Here is a 17,896-nt window from a genome sequence, read left to right on the forward strand (position 1 = left end):
GTTTTTGGACTTTTTGAATATGAAACAACACTTGAATATGCACTTATTTATGAAAAGCTAGAGACACAAAAAAACTCTTCACTTCAAAAAGCGATAGCCTTAAAACATTTTTAAAAAACTCAAACGCTGTAAAATCACATTCTACCCAACATTTTCAATGAGTGTGAAATGAAAAATTGCACAAATGCTGCTAATACAACTCTACGTGAACTCACCAGTTTTCATGTTTTTGGTTCTCAACAAATCTTAAAAAATTAAGTTTTGGAAACTCAAATTTACAATATTTGCTATAAAATCTTGGATTGCGGATCTGTCACCCTAAAAAATATTTTCAAATTATTTTTCCATTGGGTTTGTGAAGTCATAAAGCTGGGGCAGGCAATATATGATTGACAGCTGAGAATTTTAAATGCCTCTATAGCAGGTATGTATGTTTTAATAAGAAAAGAAAGTGGGTTTCACTTTTAATTTGAAAATGACTTTTATTTACAGCATTTTATGTCTGGGTTACAGGTTCCCTTGAAATTTAAAAGGTGAGGGTGATAGTGGAATTGTTAGCTATGATGGATACTTCCGGGATGTTACTGGTGTTAGTTGGAGGAAAGAGAACCATTTCAGTTGTAGAGAGGTCTAATTTAAGGTAGCGTTGCGACATCCAGGTAGAGATAGCAGACAGGCAGGAGGAGATGCGAGTTAGGAGTTCTGGGTCGAGATCAGGAGATGAGAGATAGATCTGAGTATTGTCAGCATAGAGGTGGTAGTGGAAACCATACGAGTTGATTAATTTGCTGAGGGAGGAAGTATAGAGGGAGAATAGTAATGGTCCCAGGACAGAGCCTTGAGGAACCCCAACAGAAAGAGCTAGGGGAGAAGATGATACTTTGTTGTAGGAGACACTGAAGGAACGATTGGAGATGTAAGAAGAGAACCAGGATAGGGCTGTGTCACGAAAGCCACAAAATGTTATGGCATGTTACCTGTGACAGAGATGAACCTTTCATCGGAGTTGGTTCCATCAGAACATCTGTATTTTGCTGATGCATTTATATCCACTCTCCCAAGTTCGAAATTGTTGTCCTTGAATGAGGTTAGAAAGGTTTCATTGTCCTTGTAAAGTGTCATCTCTCTTCTAGAATGTCCAAGACTGTGACATCTGAGAGTGAGAAAGTCCCCTTCGTGGATTGAAATGGGAGTCTGCAGGATGAACCTGGCTGAACCTAAAATAATTTAAATACAATTTCTTAAAAAAAAACAGTTTTAAGGCGTATTTACATTTGAGACTTTGAGTATGAGTGGGGCATTTGAACAATTTGGCAACATTGCCTGACTACAGTATTGTGTGGAATCAGCCATAAGATTCCAGTGTGTAGGTCTGTTCTCCTAATTCAGTCCTAAGATTACAGGGGTCATTTATGAACGGCCAGGTCGGGTGCAAAGGACAAAAAACTGGTGAAATTTGAAATCTGTTTCACGATTTACACCCTGCATCATGGTTACCATATTCTTGCTCTCTACAATTGAGCACCGTAGTTGTGATGAGATGGCTGGAAAGGTAAGGTCATACATGGACACCTTTAAACTTCTGTTGTACCAAAAAGCTAAAGGGATGTTTGTGTCCTATGATATCTCCTTCCAAGTTATGTAGAATAACAGGGTCATTTGCAAACTCAACCAGAATTGTGATTGTGCTAAAATGTTGTATGTCTTGATATTATTCATTAGTGATGAACATTGAACAAAGTTTTTCACCAAGATTTGCTGCAAAAATAATAATGGGTGAAAAAAATTGTCACGTTTGAAGTGAAACATGGTTAGATTCACCTATCACTATTTATTTATTAAGGCTACTTTTTTTAAACATAGTCCCAGCATACATGGTTGCACTAAAAGTGCCTTGGCACCACCCAGTCTGATCTGATAAATAGCGCTGAAGTGCACCTATTGATACTAGGGAACCACAGAGAAGCTGCAAACTTGCTGCAAACACGTAGATAATCCCATGATTGCCAAAAGAGGTAGGGGCCGATTCACTAAATTCGAGTGAAGGATTCGAAGTAAAAAAACTTCGAATTTCGAAGTATTTTTTGGGCTACTTCGACCATCGAATGGGCTACTTCGACCTTCGACTATGACTACGACTTCGAATCAAAGGATTCGAACTAAAAATCGTTCGACTATTCGACCATTCGATAGTCGAAGTACTGTCTCTTTAAAAAAAACTTCGACCCCCTAGTTCGGCAGCTAAAAGCTGCCGAAGTCAATGTTAGCCTATGGGGAAGGTCCCCATAGGCTTTCCTAAGTTTTTTTGATCGAAGGATATTCCTTCGATCGTTGGATTAAAATCCTTTGAATCGTTCGATTCGAAGGATTTAATCGTTCGATCGAAGGAATAATCCTTCGATCGTACGATCGCAGTATTTGCGCTAAATCCTTCGACTTCGATATTCGAAGTCGGAGGATTTAAATTCCTAGTCGAATATCGAGGGTTAATTAACCCTCGATATTCGACCCTTAGTGAATCAGCCCCGTAGTGTTGTTGTGGTGGTTTAACATTTTATGTAATCTCCACTCACATGCAATTGTGTTGATTTGTGTACACTATGCTTTAGGCAAAAATATGGGGGAAAACATGCTGATTTTTGTCCAAAATGTTATTTTAGAAAAACAAAGTGCTGCAAAATAAGTCTATTAAATCAGTACTGTGGGCAATGTGAATATACTTCCATTGATAAACTGAATAACTCACTATATTTAACTTCCAGTATAACAGGGTCACTTCTCTCGCTGGCACCGGCCTGGCACTGGTAACTGCCACTGTTCTTCGGTTTAGAAGAGCGAATCATAATGCTCTGCTGATCCCCCTCAATCCAACTGCCATCTCTGTACCATGAATACCTCCGCTTCTGCTCAATTCTCCCATTCTCTTGCACAGTTGGAGTGAAGGAACAAATCAGAGTTACAGGGTCACCAATGAGTATCGGGGTCCAGTTTGGAGAGAGGGAAAGCACCGGTCTGGTTGGACCTTCTGTCAACACAACATTGGTGAAATACTGAATGACAATGGGATTAAGAAAACAATATCACACACAGGTGTGTAGCTGTGCTTACAAGTCTGTAGGGAGGCATCAGCGTGGTTAAAGGGACACTGTTTTCTCAAAACACATCAGTTAATGGTGCTGCTCCAGCAGACTTCTGCACTGAAATCCATTTCTCAAAAGAGCAAACAGATTTTTTTATATTCAATTTTAAAATCTGACATGGGGCTAGACATTTTGTCAATTTCCCAGCTGCCCCTGGTCATGTGACTTGTGCCTGCACTTTAGGAGAGAAATGCTTTCTTTCAGGCTGCTGTTTTTCCTTCTCAATGTAACTGAATGTGTCTCAGTGGGACATGGGTTTTTACTATTGAGTGTTGTTCTTAGATCTACCAGGCAGCTGTTATCTTGTGTTAGGGAGCTGTTATCTGGTTACCTTCCCATTGTTCTTTTGTTTGGTTGCTGGGGGGTAAAAGGGAGGGGGTGATATCACTCCAACTTGCAGTACAGCAGTAAAGAGTGATTGAAGTTTATCAGAGCACAAGTCACATGACCAGGGGCAGCTGGGAAACTGACAATATGTCTAGCCCCATGTCAGATTTCAAAATTGAATATAAAAAAATCTGTTTGCTCTTTTGAGAAATGGATTTCAGCGCAGAATTCTGCTGGAGCAGCACTATTAACTGATTCATTTTGAAAAAAATGTTTTTCCCATGACAGTATCCCTTTAAGGAAAGTGTGCAAGAAGTTTAATGTATAAGAGGAGGAATTGCCCCTTTCCATAGAAACAGAAAAATGTGGGTTCCAGGAGATGATGGACGTCAACAGGCCAAATATGGGACAGTTAAGGCAAGGGAGACACAGTTAAATGAGACAAAATGAGACAGGGGCAGCAGGAAGATGAGATAAAAGACAGATAGAAATTGAGAGTGAGAAAGAGACAGGGGGAATTTAACGTGAACTTGGTTAAGTGTATGAACAAAGTCTGGGCCATGTATTTTGCACATTTGCACCATGGCTGCATCTCATTATATTTCTGCATGTGCCCCATGAATATGACGTTTGTTGCATTCACCAACACTATATAAGGTTAGACTGGGGCATCTGGGGCCCCACCTGTGATGTGATTAAAGGGTCCTCCTTATGCTCTTAAGGGCCCACATCCCAGCATCTGGGTGAGTCTGGGGGGCAGTGAGGGTGAGTCCAGGTGATGGATTAGCCTCGGTCTGGGGGGGCGGAGCAGGCCTAGTCCCACTGTTTTTTTCCCAGGGGCCTGCAATTTAACTGTGTCCCTCTATCCCTGTGGGTATGGGGCCCTCCTGTTCAAATGTATATTCCTGCTTGACACAATGTGGCACACAAACCCACTGCATCTGCCTGTTGCTGTGACGCCTTACTGAGTCCTGATCTCTTTATAGTTCGGCAATGCGCTGAAAATAATGAATTACCTTCAATATAAATGAACCCTTCTTTACTGTATTGCAGAGATGAACTGCCATATTCTTTGGAGCACTTGTAATTACCAGTCTTATTTCTATCTGCCTTTCCAGCATTTAAAACTGATTTATTGACTGGTAAATGGAGGATAATACCGTCCTTGTAAAACGCTGCGCTGTTCTCATTATAACCATTCCAGCCGCGGCATCTAATGAACAGGGAGTCCCCTTGCTGAACAGTAGGGGGAGCCTGTAGTACAAGCCAATCTGAAATAAAAATACAGTGTTATTAGTGATATAAGCACTCATATGTTTCCCAGGTTCTACAGTGATGTTGTCCATAATTATTCCCACCACTCTGAACTTGGTGAAGTCCATTGAAAAATGTAGGATTTTTGTTCCAGTAACGTTTACTATTGTCCCTGCATTTAGAGTTGTGCAAATTTTTACTACAAACATCATTTTATAGCTTCCTAAATCCCTGTTTTTCTTGATGTATGCTTATAAGATACTTATAATAATGGGGTTATGTAAAAAAAAGTCACTAAGTTTGCTCAGGAGCTGCAACCCATAGCAACCAATCAGCAGATAGAACTTACAGGTCACCTGTTTAAAAATAAGCTTCTTATTGGTTGCTATGGGTTCTGCTCCTGGGCAAACTTAGTGCCTTTTATTACATAAGGCAGTAGATTAATTATTTGTCTCCATGAACTGGTAACTCACCGGCACTCACATCCAGTCTCAGGGAGTCACTTTTATCAGAGGTATCAGTCTGGCACTGGTAATTCCCACGGTCACTCACATGAGCAGATGGAATAGTGAGGTTCTGCTCATATTTCCTCAGGTCTTTGTTGTTTCTGTACCATTTAAATCCTTGGTTCCCCAGTGCTGATGGAGGCACATTACAGATCAGAGTTACAGAGTCTTTATTATAAACTGGGATCCAGTTTGGCCAGAGAGAAACCACTGGTCTGATGACGTCTCCTGTGAGATATAAGGAAATTGAAGCTGGAGCTCTTGTTTTAAAACAGTTCCATTTGGATTCTCAGAAAAGTACACACATAGAACATACAGAGTAACATACATAACGACCAGTACTGGTACAAAATGTGAGGAAGGCCCTGTGCAAAAGAGCTTGCAATCTAAAGGGGAAGGGAATGAGACACAAGGGGGTAAATTTATCAAAGAGTGAAGTTCCGCCACTAGAGTGAAATTCCGCAGCTCTCAATTTATTTCTATGGGATTTTGAAAGGCGTATTTATCAATTTATCAGTGAAGTGAAAGTTCACCCTTTGATAAATACGCCTATAAAAATCCCATAGAAATGAATGGAGAGTGGCGGAATTTCACTCTAGTGGCGGAACTTCACTATTAACTTCACTCTTTGATAAATATAGCCCAAGGTGTGGGAGTGGGCAAGATTAGAAATAAGCAGGTGAGAGATGTAGCATGTGGTATTGCATTTGGTAGCTAAACAGAGTGAGGGTAGGCTTCTCTAAAAAAGTGTGTATAAGAGATCTTTTGAAAGCAGATAGGTTGGGAGAAAGTGGGATAGACTGGGGGAGAGAGTTCCAGAGATGGGAGGCAGCCCTTGCAAAGTGAATGTGAGCATGTGAGGAGGTAATGAGAGAAGAGTTGAGGAGCAGGTCAGTAGAAGAGCGTAGTAAGCGGATGAGTTAGTATATAAGGATGAGCTCAGAGGTGTATCGTGGGGCAGAGTTATGAAGTGTCATTTGAATGTCAGGGTCATTAATTTGAATTGTATTCTGAAAGGTAGTGGAAGCCAGTGCAGGGATTGACAGAATGGCGAGGCAGAGGAGGAGCGGTTGCTGAGGTGTATGAGCCTCGCAGCAGTGTTCATTATGGACTGGAGAGGTGACAGTCTCTGGAGGGGGAGGCCAATTAAAAGAGAGTTACAGTAGGCTAGACAGGATATGACGAGACAGTGAATATGAATGTTGGTGGCCTCTTGGGTGATAAATGATAAATGATAACAGATAACTACTACTTTGTATCCTGTGCTTGAATGGCTGCGCCATTGCTACACAGCAGCTTGTTCGTATAAACTATAGTAGTACTTATATGTTATCTATTGTGTATACTGTGCTTGAATGTCTGCCCCCCATGGCTACACAGCAGTTTGTTTGTATAAACTATAGTAGTACTTATATGTTATCTATTGTGTATCCTGTGCTTGAATGGCTGCCCCCATGACTACACAGCAGCTTGTTTATATAAACTATAGTAGTACTTATCTGTTATCTACTGTGTATCCTGTGCTTGAATAGCTGCCCCCATGGCTACACAGCAGCTTGTTTATATAAACTATAGTAGTACTTATCTGTTATCTACTGTGTATCCTGTGCTTGAATGGCTGCCCCCATGGCTACACAGCAGCTTGTTTATATAAACTATAGTAGTACTTATCTGTTATCTACTGTGTAGCCTGTGCTTGAATGGCTGCCCCCATGACTACACAGCAGCTTGTTTATATAAACTATAGTAGTACTTATCTGTTATCTACTGTGTATCCTGTGCTTGAATGGCTGCCCTCATGGCTACACAGCAGCTTGTTTATATAAACTATAGTAGTACTTATCTGTTATCTACTGTGTAGCCTGTGCTTGAATGGCTGCCCCCATGACTACACAGCAGCTTGTTTATATAAACTATAGTAGTACTTATCTGTTATCTACTGTGTATCCTGTGCTTGAATGGCTGTCCCCATGGCTACACAGCAGCTTGTTTATATAAACTATAGTAGTACTTATCTGTTATCTACTGTGTTTCCTGTGCTTGAATGGCTGCCCCCATGGCTACACAGCAGCTTGTTTATATAAACTATAGTAGTGTTTCCGAAGCAAACACACCAGATTTACAAGTGACCGGCAACACTACATATTTGAAACACTTTAATTTTTTGGTGTTACTGTTCCTTTAAGTGACCTTATCTGTCAGCTGTTAATTAGGTTTATTAGCGTCTTGTCTGCTCTGCAAAACAGGAAGTGCCTGGTTGTTTTAAATAAAAACTTTCATTACCTTGTTCAGTTCCAGAAATAAGCAGAAAAAAACACACTGATATTTCTAAATGAAAACAGTAGGAAAAAGGAAGTTCAACACAAGCCCTATTCATTGAACTCATGTTGAAAATAAAACGATGCTGCCCCTTTAAAAGCAATTTTAAATCTGCCCATTAAAATGTATACAAATGACTAACATGGTAAAATTCTTCAGACAGGGGTGTACAAAAACTTCACAGATACAAAAATGCCCCTTAACATTGCAGCCCATGGGTTATATGCAGAAACTCAAGCTACTACAGGTATGGGACCTGTTATCCAGAATGCTCGGGATATGGTGTTTTCTGGATAATGGATCTTTCTGTAATTTGGATCTTCATACCTTAAGTCTACTAGAAAATCATATAAACATTAAATAAGCCCAATAGGCTGGTTTTGCCTCCAATAAGGATTAATTATATCTTAGTTGGGATCAAGTACAAGCGACTGTTTTATTATTACACAGAAAAAGGAAATTGTTTTTAAAAAGTTTGGATTATTTTGATAATATGGATTCTATGGAAGGCGGACTTTCTGTAATTAAGAGCACTCTGGATAAAGGGTTTCCAGATAACAGATTCCCATACCTATACAACTAAGGTGCAGCGGCTAAAAGACAGATATTTATGGGCAGGTGATTTATACTCACCGGAAATTTCCAGGCTGAGAACTGAAAGCAAGAGCAGAGAAAGGGAAATACAATGAACTACAATTATTTGTATATTGAGCTACATTGTATACCGGAAAAGTTTTTCAAGCTGTAAAATATAATTTAATATCTATACATTTACAATACAAGGTATTTATTTATAAAGCTATGAAATGTGCAAAAGAAAAGTAATGCTTCTCCTTTCAGTATTGATCTCCTAGAAGTCTGTTAAAGGAGCATTGCACACCAATCTTTAAGGGCCATTCTGTATTGTCATATATCAGAAACTATTATCCACTGTTACTATAGGCACCATCTCTCCCTTCTATACCTGCTATCCCACAGTCACACTCCCTTCCCAGAGACTATTATCCACTGTTACTATAGACACCATCTCTCCCTACTATACCTGCTATCCCACAGTCACACTCCCTTCCCAGAGACTATTATCCACTGTTACTATAGACAACATCTCTCCCTACTATACCTGCTATCCCACAGTCACACTCCCTTCCCAGAGACTATTATCCACTGTTACTATAGGCACCATCTCTCCCTTCTATATCTGCTATCCCACAGTCACACTCCCTTCCCAGAGACTATTATCCACTGTTACTATAGGCACCATCTCTCCCTACTATACCTGCTATCTCACAGTCACACTCCCTTCCCAGAGACTATTATCCACTGTTACTATAGACACCATCTCTCCCTACTATACCTGCTATCCCACAGTCACACTCCCTTCCCAGAGACTATTATCCACTGTTACTATAGACACCATCTCTCCCTACTATACCTGCTATCCCACAGTCACACTCCCTTCCCAGAGACTATTATCCACTGTTACTATAGACACCATCTCTCCCTACTATACCTGCTATCCCACAGTCACACTCCCTTCCCAGAGACTATTATCCACTGTTACTATAGACACCATCTCTCCCTTCTATATCTGCTATCCCACAGTCACACTCCCTTCCCAGAGACTATTATCCACTGTTACTATAAACACATCTCTCCCTACTATACCTGCTATCCCACAGTCACACTCCCTTCCCAGAGACTATTATCCACTGTTACTATAGACACCATCTCTCCCTACTATACCTGCTATCCCACAGTCACACTCCCTTCCCAGAGACTATTATCCACTGTTACTATAGGCACCATCTCTCCCTTCTATATCTGCTATCCCACAGTCACACTCCCTTCCCAGAGACTATTATCCCACTGTTACTATAGACACCATCTCTCCCTACTATACCTGCTATCCCACAGTCACACTCCCTTCCCAGAAACTATTATCCCACTGTTACTATAGGCACCATCTCTCCCTACTATACAGTACCTGCTATCCCACAGTCACACTCCCTTCCCAGAGACTATTATCCACTGTTACTATAGGCACCCTCTCTCCCTACTATACCTGCTATTCCACAGTCACATTGCCTTCCCAGAGACTATTATCCCACTGTTACTATAGACACCATCTCTCCCTACTATACCTGCTATCCCACAGTCACACTCCCTTCCCAGAGACTATTATCCACTGTTACTATAGGCACCATCTCTCCCTACTATACCTGCTATCCCACAGTCACACTCCTGTGCCAGAGACTATTGTCCCTATTAGTCTACATTACTTTTATGGCAGCAATATGACCAGGGACCTTATTATCCTGCAGGCAAATTCTCACCTGGGAAGTTTTCTTGCTCAGGTAAATTTCTGATAGAAAGTAAATAAAATGACTGTACTTACACACAGTAAATATCAGTTCCAGGAACACCATGCTGGTTTGTGTGAAAGGCTGAAATAAGTAAGAGATTTGAGTGCATGAAACTTAAAAATGATGTGGTAGAAACTTCCTCTTTTCAATTTACTGTTATGGTTGTATTTTGTGTATAAAAAAAGGTATCACTTTCCATTAAATGACCCTGCTGCATTCTGTTCCCTCAGCAGTGCCACTTATTATCTCATTATTATTGGTACAAAATATCCCGGTTCTTGGCACCAGGAGGGAACTTAAGCCAATGAACTATGAGCAGACCCTACAGGAAAATATAACCAGGCAGCTTTCCTTGATCTATAGCCCTACAGGGAATTGGGGCACATGCATAAATTAGGTTACACTTAATATGTCAATTGAATTTTAACAATAAATCAGCATATGTTACTACATTACAACATATTTTATAGAATTGATCCCCCCTACGTTTACCAAAATTGCTGCATTCTAGGCAAGTGCCTTTTCTCTCTAACCTTCCTGCAAGTAGTGATCCCAATGTGACATGCATGACCATGTGACCCCCAGAGTACATACAGTTAGAGGCTTTTCCATCTTTATCAGGAATGAGATTGAATGTGGATCCATGTCGTAGGCATTTAAAGGGATTGTATTCTGTATAGTTTGTATACAGTTAAAGGAAAACTATATTCCCCAAACAATGTAGGTCTCTATAAAAATATATTACATAAAACAGCTCATATGTAAAACCCTGCGTCATATAAATAAACCATTTTCATAATAATATACTTTTCTAGTAGTATGTGCCATTGGGTAATCATAAATAGAAAACTGCCATTTTAAAAAATAAGGGCCGTCCCCTGGAATTGTACGATTCACGGTGTACTCAAACAGGCCAACAAGCCATACATGTTAGGTCACATGAGCCAATTAACAGTGTCTTGCGAATTTTGCTTCCACACTTCTTCCTGTTACAGTTAGAGCTGCAGTATTTCTGGTCAGGTGATCTCTTCCTGTTACAGTTAGAGCTGCAGTATTTCTGGTCAGGTGATCTCTTCCTGTTACAGTTAGAGCTGCAGTATTTCTGGTCAGGTGATCTCTTCCTGTTACAGTTAGAGCTGCAGTATTTCTGGTCAGGTGATCTCTTCCTGTAACAGTTAGAGCAGCTGCAGTATTTCTGGTCAAGTATCTCTTCCTGTTACAGTTATAGCTGCAGTATTTCTGGTCAGGTGATCTCTTCCTGTTACAGTTAGAGCTGCAGTATTTCTGGTCAGGTGATCTCTTCCTGTAACAGCTAGAGCAGCTGCAGTATTTCTGGTCAGGTGATCTCTTCCTGTTACAGTTAGTGCTGCAATAGTTCTGGTCAGGTGATCTCTTCTTGTTACAGTTAGAGCTGCAGTATTTCTGGTCAGGTGATCTCTTCCTGTTACAGTTAGAGCTGCAGTATTTCTGGTCAGGTGATCTCTTCCTGTTACAGTTAGAGCTGCAATATTTCTGGTCAGGTGATTTCTTCCTGTTACAGTTAGAGCTGCAGTATTTCTGGTCAGGTGATCTCTTCATGTAACAGTTAGAGCAGCTGCAGTATTTCTGGCCAGGTGATCTCTTCCTGTTACAGTTAGAGCTGCAGTATTTCTGGTCAGGTGATCTCTTCTTGTTACAGTTAGAGTTGCAGTATTTCTGGTCAGGTGATTTCTTCCTGTTACAGTTAGAGCTGCAGTATTTCTGGTCAGGTGATCTCTTCCTGTTACAGTTAGAGCTGCAGTATTTCTGGTCAGGTGATCTCTTCCTGTTACAGTTAGAGTTGCAGTATTTCTGGTCAGGTGATCTCTTCCTGTTACAGTTAGAGCTGCAGTATATCTGGTCATGTGATCTCTGAGGCAGCACACAGACCATCATGAAATGGTGTGTAAGGACCTATAGGATCTGCTATGCCCTATAGAGTTAAATCCCTACCCTTTCTTTACTCCTTTGTTATTGGGCATAAGCCTTGTAACATTCCTTTTACTACAACATTAGTTATTGGTCAAAGGGTGTAATATCACTTCCTGCCACACTCCTGTATAGTGTTGTGTAGGGAGTAGCCTCTTCCTCTTTGGCTCCTGGCGTCCAATCAATCAATTTTGTATACAGTAGCTTGTGTTATGTAGTTATACTACATATTCAAGGGATATCTTCCACTTGGCAAAGGTCCTGACCCTGTTGTGTGAGTCCACTGTAACCCATGCTCATACCAATAGCTGGACACATTAACTCCTTGTGGTCTGGATAGCCCAGATTAGCGTTACAGGTGGTTCAAGGCAAGAGATGTAAAAGGACAATATTTACTTTAATATATATATATATATACCAGTTTGGTGAGATTCTTTAATATACCACTTAATATGATATACACTATCTGTTGCTTACATATTCATTTTGGGGGTATAGTTTTCCATAAGTGAAATGTTTACTTTGACCAATAGATTTGTGGGATGAATACTTCAATAATTTTGGACACTGCACCCAGGCAATGTTGAACCGTTTGACGAGAGTGCCGGCTCCTCCATTGATTCTACTAAGATTTATATGTGCCTGGCACCTGTGTATTTTTACTACTTATACATTTTTAATTCGAATGCTAATACTATGGTTGGCGCTGCAATATTATTACCTTGTCTGACACTTCAACCCCTGGAGGTCTTTTAATGGTCTGGAGTGTGGCTGACCAGGTCGAAGCCGATGGTGATGGCCGACCGACAGGATGGGACGTATTCAGCCTGCTGCTAAGTTCCCCTCAGCGAGTAGGAGCCGTATTTCGTGAGCGCAATGAGCTGCGCTTGAGTGTTGGCCTAGCGCTGCCGACTGGGTGCCATGGGCCGGATGGACTGTTTTGGAGCGTTGGGATTGGGCGACCCTGTGCGTTTGCACCTACACTAGGGGCTCTGGATACTGAGACGCCGGTACCGCATGCAGTTTACCACTCTCAATTAACTTACATCGACGCTCTCGACGCAGCGTGTGTGCACAATGAGCTATTTGCCCTTCCAGTGCGGGATCTCCATACATAACTTCTCCCGTCCGAGCATGCGTTCAAGCCAGGTGCAGAGGATGATGGGATCTGATCACTGCCTGTTTTGCCGTATGAGGCACCCACATTATACATCTCCTGATAGTCAAAGATCGGTGTATACGGTTCAAGCTGGTAAGATGCGATACATGTACTGCCGTTTTCTCCCGAGTAAGTTAAGCAATCCAACCTTTGTGATGAAGATTGCAAGCCTTCTACCTCTGATGCCCAGATGAACATATTTCTTGTCTACACAAAGTATATTTCTTGCTTACACAAAGCATACTTTTCTTGGAACATTGACTTTCTATACATTACTCGATTGACTTTGGGATTTTTTGATTTTTCTGTTTTTTTGCTCTTTCTGATTTGTACTCTATTTATATATATTATTTTTATTATTATTTATTATATATTTTTATTAATGTTGGGACTTGTTTAGCACATGGATTGTCTGATTGGGGATTGTTTAGTTAGATTTCTAGACAGGTTCGATACTCTTTATTTGTATATTTCACTTACTTCATCACCTTAGGCAATAATTGGCATTAATTGACACTAACAAAGGGAAACATTTTGATTTGCAAATATTATCCTTTTTTCTTTTAGTAGTACACATATTTTTTCGGGCTTTTTGGGATTCTAACAATGAGGGTTCACAAGTTATTCTAGGCCTAACACTGACGGGTTAACGGCTAAGCTAATAGGCATGTCACATTAGATAATATATAGCTTATATCTATACAATGAAAATTAGACCGTCTAGGAATATCTATTCCAATACACCTGTATCTAAGTAAAGATAGATTGCAATTTAGTTATCGCTATTGAGGGGTTCCTGAAACAGACCTTTGATCTTTACTCAATTGTTGGTATTTGTAACATAAGTAACATTTTAGGCTGTGTATTACAGAGTTACAAAATACATGATTTTAATTTTAACTTTGTGGTTCGCCTAACAAGGGGTTTTAACATAAATGTGGATTTGTTTTATTTGTTTAGTAATTACATAGAAATGCTTTATGTCATTTAACAATTTGACGCATAGTGATGATGATGATGACGTTAGCCAATTAAGTTTTTTCTCCCGCCATCATAGGTATATAATGCATTTTTGTATAGCCTATGTCACTTTGAGAAAGGCCTCGGAGAGGCCGAAACGTTAGTCGTTTTGTCAATAAAACATTTTTATTTCAATTTAAGTCCTGAGAGTGCGGACCTTCTTTGTGGGATGAATACTTCAATAATTTTGGACACTGCACCCAGGCAATGTTGAACCGTTTGACGAGAGTGCCGGCTCCTCCATTGATTCTACTTAAATATATATATACCAGTTTGGTGAGATTCTTTAATATACCACTTAATATGATATACACTATCTGTTGCTTACATATTCATTTTGGGGGTATAGTTTTCCATAAGTGAAATGTTTACTTTGACCAATAGATTGAAGCAACTCCTTAGGGACCCCTGGGGCCCAGTATAACCTATACAAAGCTGTCCACATCATCAGTGGGCCCCTTTGTAACCTGAAAGTGACATCATATACAAATGCTCTCCTGAAGCTCCTGATTGTATGGTTGCCAAGCATTTAAAGGAGAACTTAAATCAGCTGAATGCTTAAAAATAAGGTGAATGTGGTACTGTAGGTTGACAGAAGACCAGGGGGAGTGTGACAGAATCGAGTAACTCCCAAAGAAATAGGGGGAGTTGCCGACTCTAGATATATATATATATATATATATATATATATATATATATATATATATATATATATATATATATATATATATATATATATATATATATATATATATATATATATTGTAGATATATATATTATATACAAGTGGATGGGCATGAAAAAAAATAATTTTGGCCTGACCTGTGTTTACAAGTGAACAAGTTGGTAGAACCCAAGGAGGACTCACATCTTTCATCACTGAAACAGCTTTGCACTTCATGGCAGCCCAACCACATGGTTGAAATGAGAGAAGAAGTGGAAGTCAGAGAAGGTCAATTGCAGCAGAAACCTGCACCTAAATAACCAGATCCAGTTGTCATTTGGACATTTTTAACACAAGGGCATCTATTTCGCGTAGACGCTCATGTGCAATAGCTTGTGTTTTAATGCATAATTGGGTTATGGTACCACTCGTCCAAAAAAAAAACTCCTCCACAATTAAAAAGCCTTTATATGGCAGCAGAAATCTAACAACAATCAAAACATGTTTTGCCCAAAGGTGTTCTGAGTTAACCAAACTAGGTATGAGTTTCCAGTGTGTGACCCAAAAAAATGGTTGCCCTATTTAGTCATGATTATCCTCTGTCTTTAAATTGGCAAAACGATACGAAAATAGAATCACAGCACCATCCAAAGCGTATTTTTTCTTAAAAAGCCTTTATTGCATTCTCTGGCTTGGATCTCGAATAAACAACGTTTCAGGCCTATGTGGCCCTTTGTCAAGTTGACTTGACAAAGGGCCACATAGGCCTGAAACGTTGTTTATTCGAGATCCAAGCCAGAGAATGCAATAAAGGCTTTTTAAGAAAAAATACGCTTTGGATGGTGCTGTGATTCTATTTTCGTATCGTTTATCCGGTTGGAGTGGACAACCCTGCACGTGCACCATTTCGATATAATTTTGGTTTGGGTGAGTGCTGACCAATTACTCCTTTGTTTAAATTGGCAAACTCCATGCCCAGTATTTCTGACTCTGATACATGTATGGCGAGGTTCTGTTCTACTGTATATTAGAAGCTATAAACTATTGCGTTGCTAAAATGTATAGAAATGAGCTGTTTCACAGAGTGCCACTAGGAGCTACAAAAGTCATTATACCCACTGTATACATTTTTCGATTTTTGTTGCCATGTCTCAGTAAAGTGTTTTTTGATGGATAATGTATGTTTCTATTCAAGAAGTTATGGTATTAAGGGGATTTGTTTTTTTTAGTATAAAATCTCAATTTTTAGTGGGAAAAAACCCTCAAATTTTTCGAGATTTATTATACCCAGAGGCTGCAAAAAGTCTGAATTTGAAAATCCACCATCTCAGATCTGCCAAGGTCGTATTTAAGTCAATTGGAGAGGCATTTATCCTAATTGGAAGTTTCTGTGGTCTGAGCTGGAATTAGCCCGAAATATCACACTATTTCAGGTTTTTGGGCAAAAATCCTAAGAATTCAGGCTTTTCAAGAAAAAGCCCAGAAAAATCGAGCAAATTCGGGAAAACAATCAGAAAAAATTGTACAATTTGTGTTTTCACTCAAATTTATTATGTTTTTCCCTGATCTAATTAAATATAGCTTTTTTTTTAATAATAAATAAGGTCAATTCATGTTTTCTAGTTTGGTCTAACTTAAATTCGGATTTTGATAAATAACCCCCTAAAGGTAACATATAAAATGGACTGACTGTCAAAGTCAAAAGTAAAAACATAAAAAGAAATATGAAAACAAAAGAACGTACAGATGTATAATACGTATGCCAGCGGCTGGGTTCCACTCAACTTTATGTAGCACACCCGTTGGTGGGCCTGAGAGTATAGCTTGAGTGTGACTTGCTGCCAGTGTGCCCTGGCACCCTTTGATTATGAACAACTCCCTGCATCTCCCAGCGGTGTGCACTGTCCCTTTAATTGATTTACCCTCAGGAGGATCCTTCTGGTGCACAGATCAATCAGATAAATACGTGGTTGTTTCTTTGAACCAGATGAACTTCTTTATTGAACAGTTTAGCAGTTCCATAGTTGTTAGATAGTCAGCTCCTGAATACATTCAGATAAGGTAGTGGGAACCATTACACTCTGAGATACATTAAGTTCAGTCCTTCTTAGGGAGAAAAGTACAACCTGTCTTGGTGATGTTCCCCAGCACTAGGGGTCCTATGGGGTATCTTGCTACTTGGCACTGTCCATGCTCCTAAGCTCACCCACTCATGTCCCTGTCTGGCGGCTTGATCAACGCAAGGGTGCTAACCCAACTACTCTCCTTGTTGGAGTAAATAGCTGCTCAATAGCTGATCTGCCACTACCATTCTTTCTTAGAGTGAACTATTACAAACTCTGCTATCACTAAACGGAACTTTCTTCAACAGGATCTGAAACCAGCCCAGACACAGTCCTGTACTCACCTCCCCACCAGGTGGGATCCAGGAAAAGAGCCTTGAATATACGTGCTCTCCCTTTTACACTTTTAAACACTGCCACCTCCAGGGCAAGCAATGAACAAGATCACATTTCTGATAACATTCAAGACAGGGTATTTCACTCAGGTCTCACTAAGGACCACTTTAGGTGTCCAAACTTCATGGGAAACTGTCTTGAAGATGCCTTACCCTTAGGGTCTCTACAGTAATATATTTGTTAAAGTATGAATCAATATCATGACCTTGATTCTTTGTGGGGGGCATCGGGCCTTCATACATGCATTGCTAAGAAAAGGGGCACTAGTATGTGGCAATCATGAGAGCCAAATTATCTTGTGCACTTCCACATCATTCAGTAACATCTAGGTCAGCTTTTCTTTGGTGGCAAGACTTATTATTTTAGCTTTCAGTGTAGTTGAAGCAAGTCTAGTTACCGTCTTTTATTAGCCTTGCCACCAACAGAATGTGTTGGCTCAGTCTGAGCACTGAATGGGCACATTTTCAATTTTTTTCCTAGATCCTTAGGGAATCTATTGTGCAATGCTTTGGCTATTAGGTGCATCACAGAACTCAACACAAACGTATTTCCACCATATATGGAGTATACAGTACTTCCATTGTGTGTGCAGCTCCCAAATCATTGTGGTTTGTAAATTATATATATCTTGTGCAGCCTCACCTGACTAAAAAGGTTTTATGAACAACGTTAATAGGTGCTCCCCTTATTCACCATCAGATGACATTGTGACCATTGTTGAGTTGGGATTATCACAT

At 40.0% G+C, this 17,896-nt stretch overlaps 1 protein-coding gene across 1 annotated transcript; it reads right to left on the bottom strand.

Moving 5' to 3' along the window:
• Positions 1-1,071: 1,071 nt before the first annotated feature.
• Positions 1,072-13,290, bottom strand: LOC108699147 (low affinity immunoglobulin gamma Fc region receptor III; the record flags this gene model as incomplete). The annotated part of the gene is made up of 7 exons (XM_041573999.1): positions 12,578-13,290; positions 9,942-9,990; positions 8,180-8,200; positions 5,195-5,455; positions 4,484-4,738; positions 2,747-3,025; positions 1,072-1,217 (listed from the first exon to the last, which is right to left on the bottom strand). Coding segments are annotated over exons 2-7 (993 nt in total), but the record flags the coding sequence as incomplete, so codon positions are not given.
• Positions 13,291-17,896: the final 4,606 nt, after the last annotated feature.

This window comes from Xenopus laevis, chromosome 8L (assembly GCF_017654675.1).
Source record: "Xenopus laevis strain J_2021 chromosome 8L, Xenopus_laevis_v10.1, whole genome shotgun sequence".
Lineage (NCBI taxonomy): Eukaryota > Metazoa > Chordata > Amphibia > Anura > Pipidae > Xenopus > Xenopus laevis.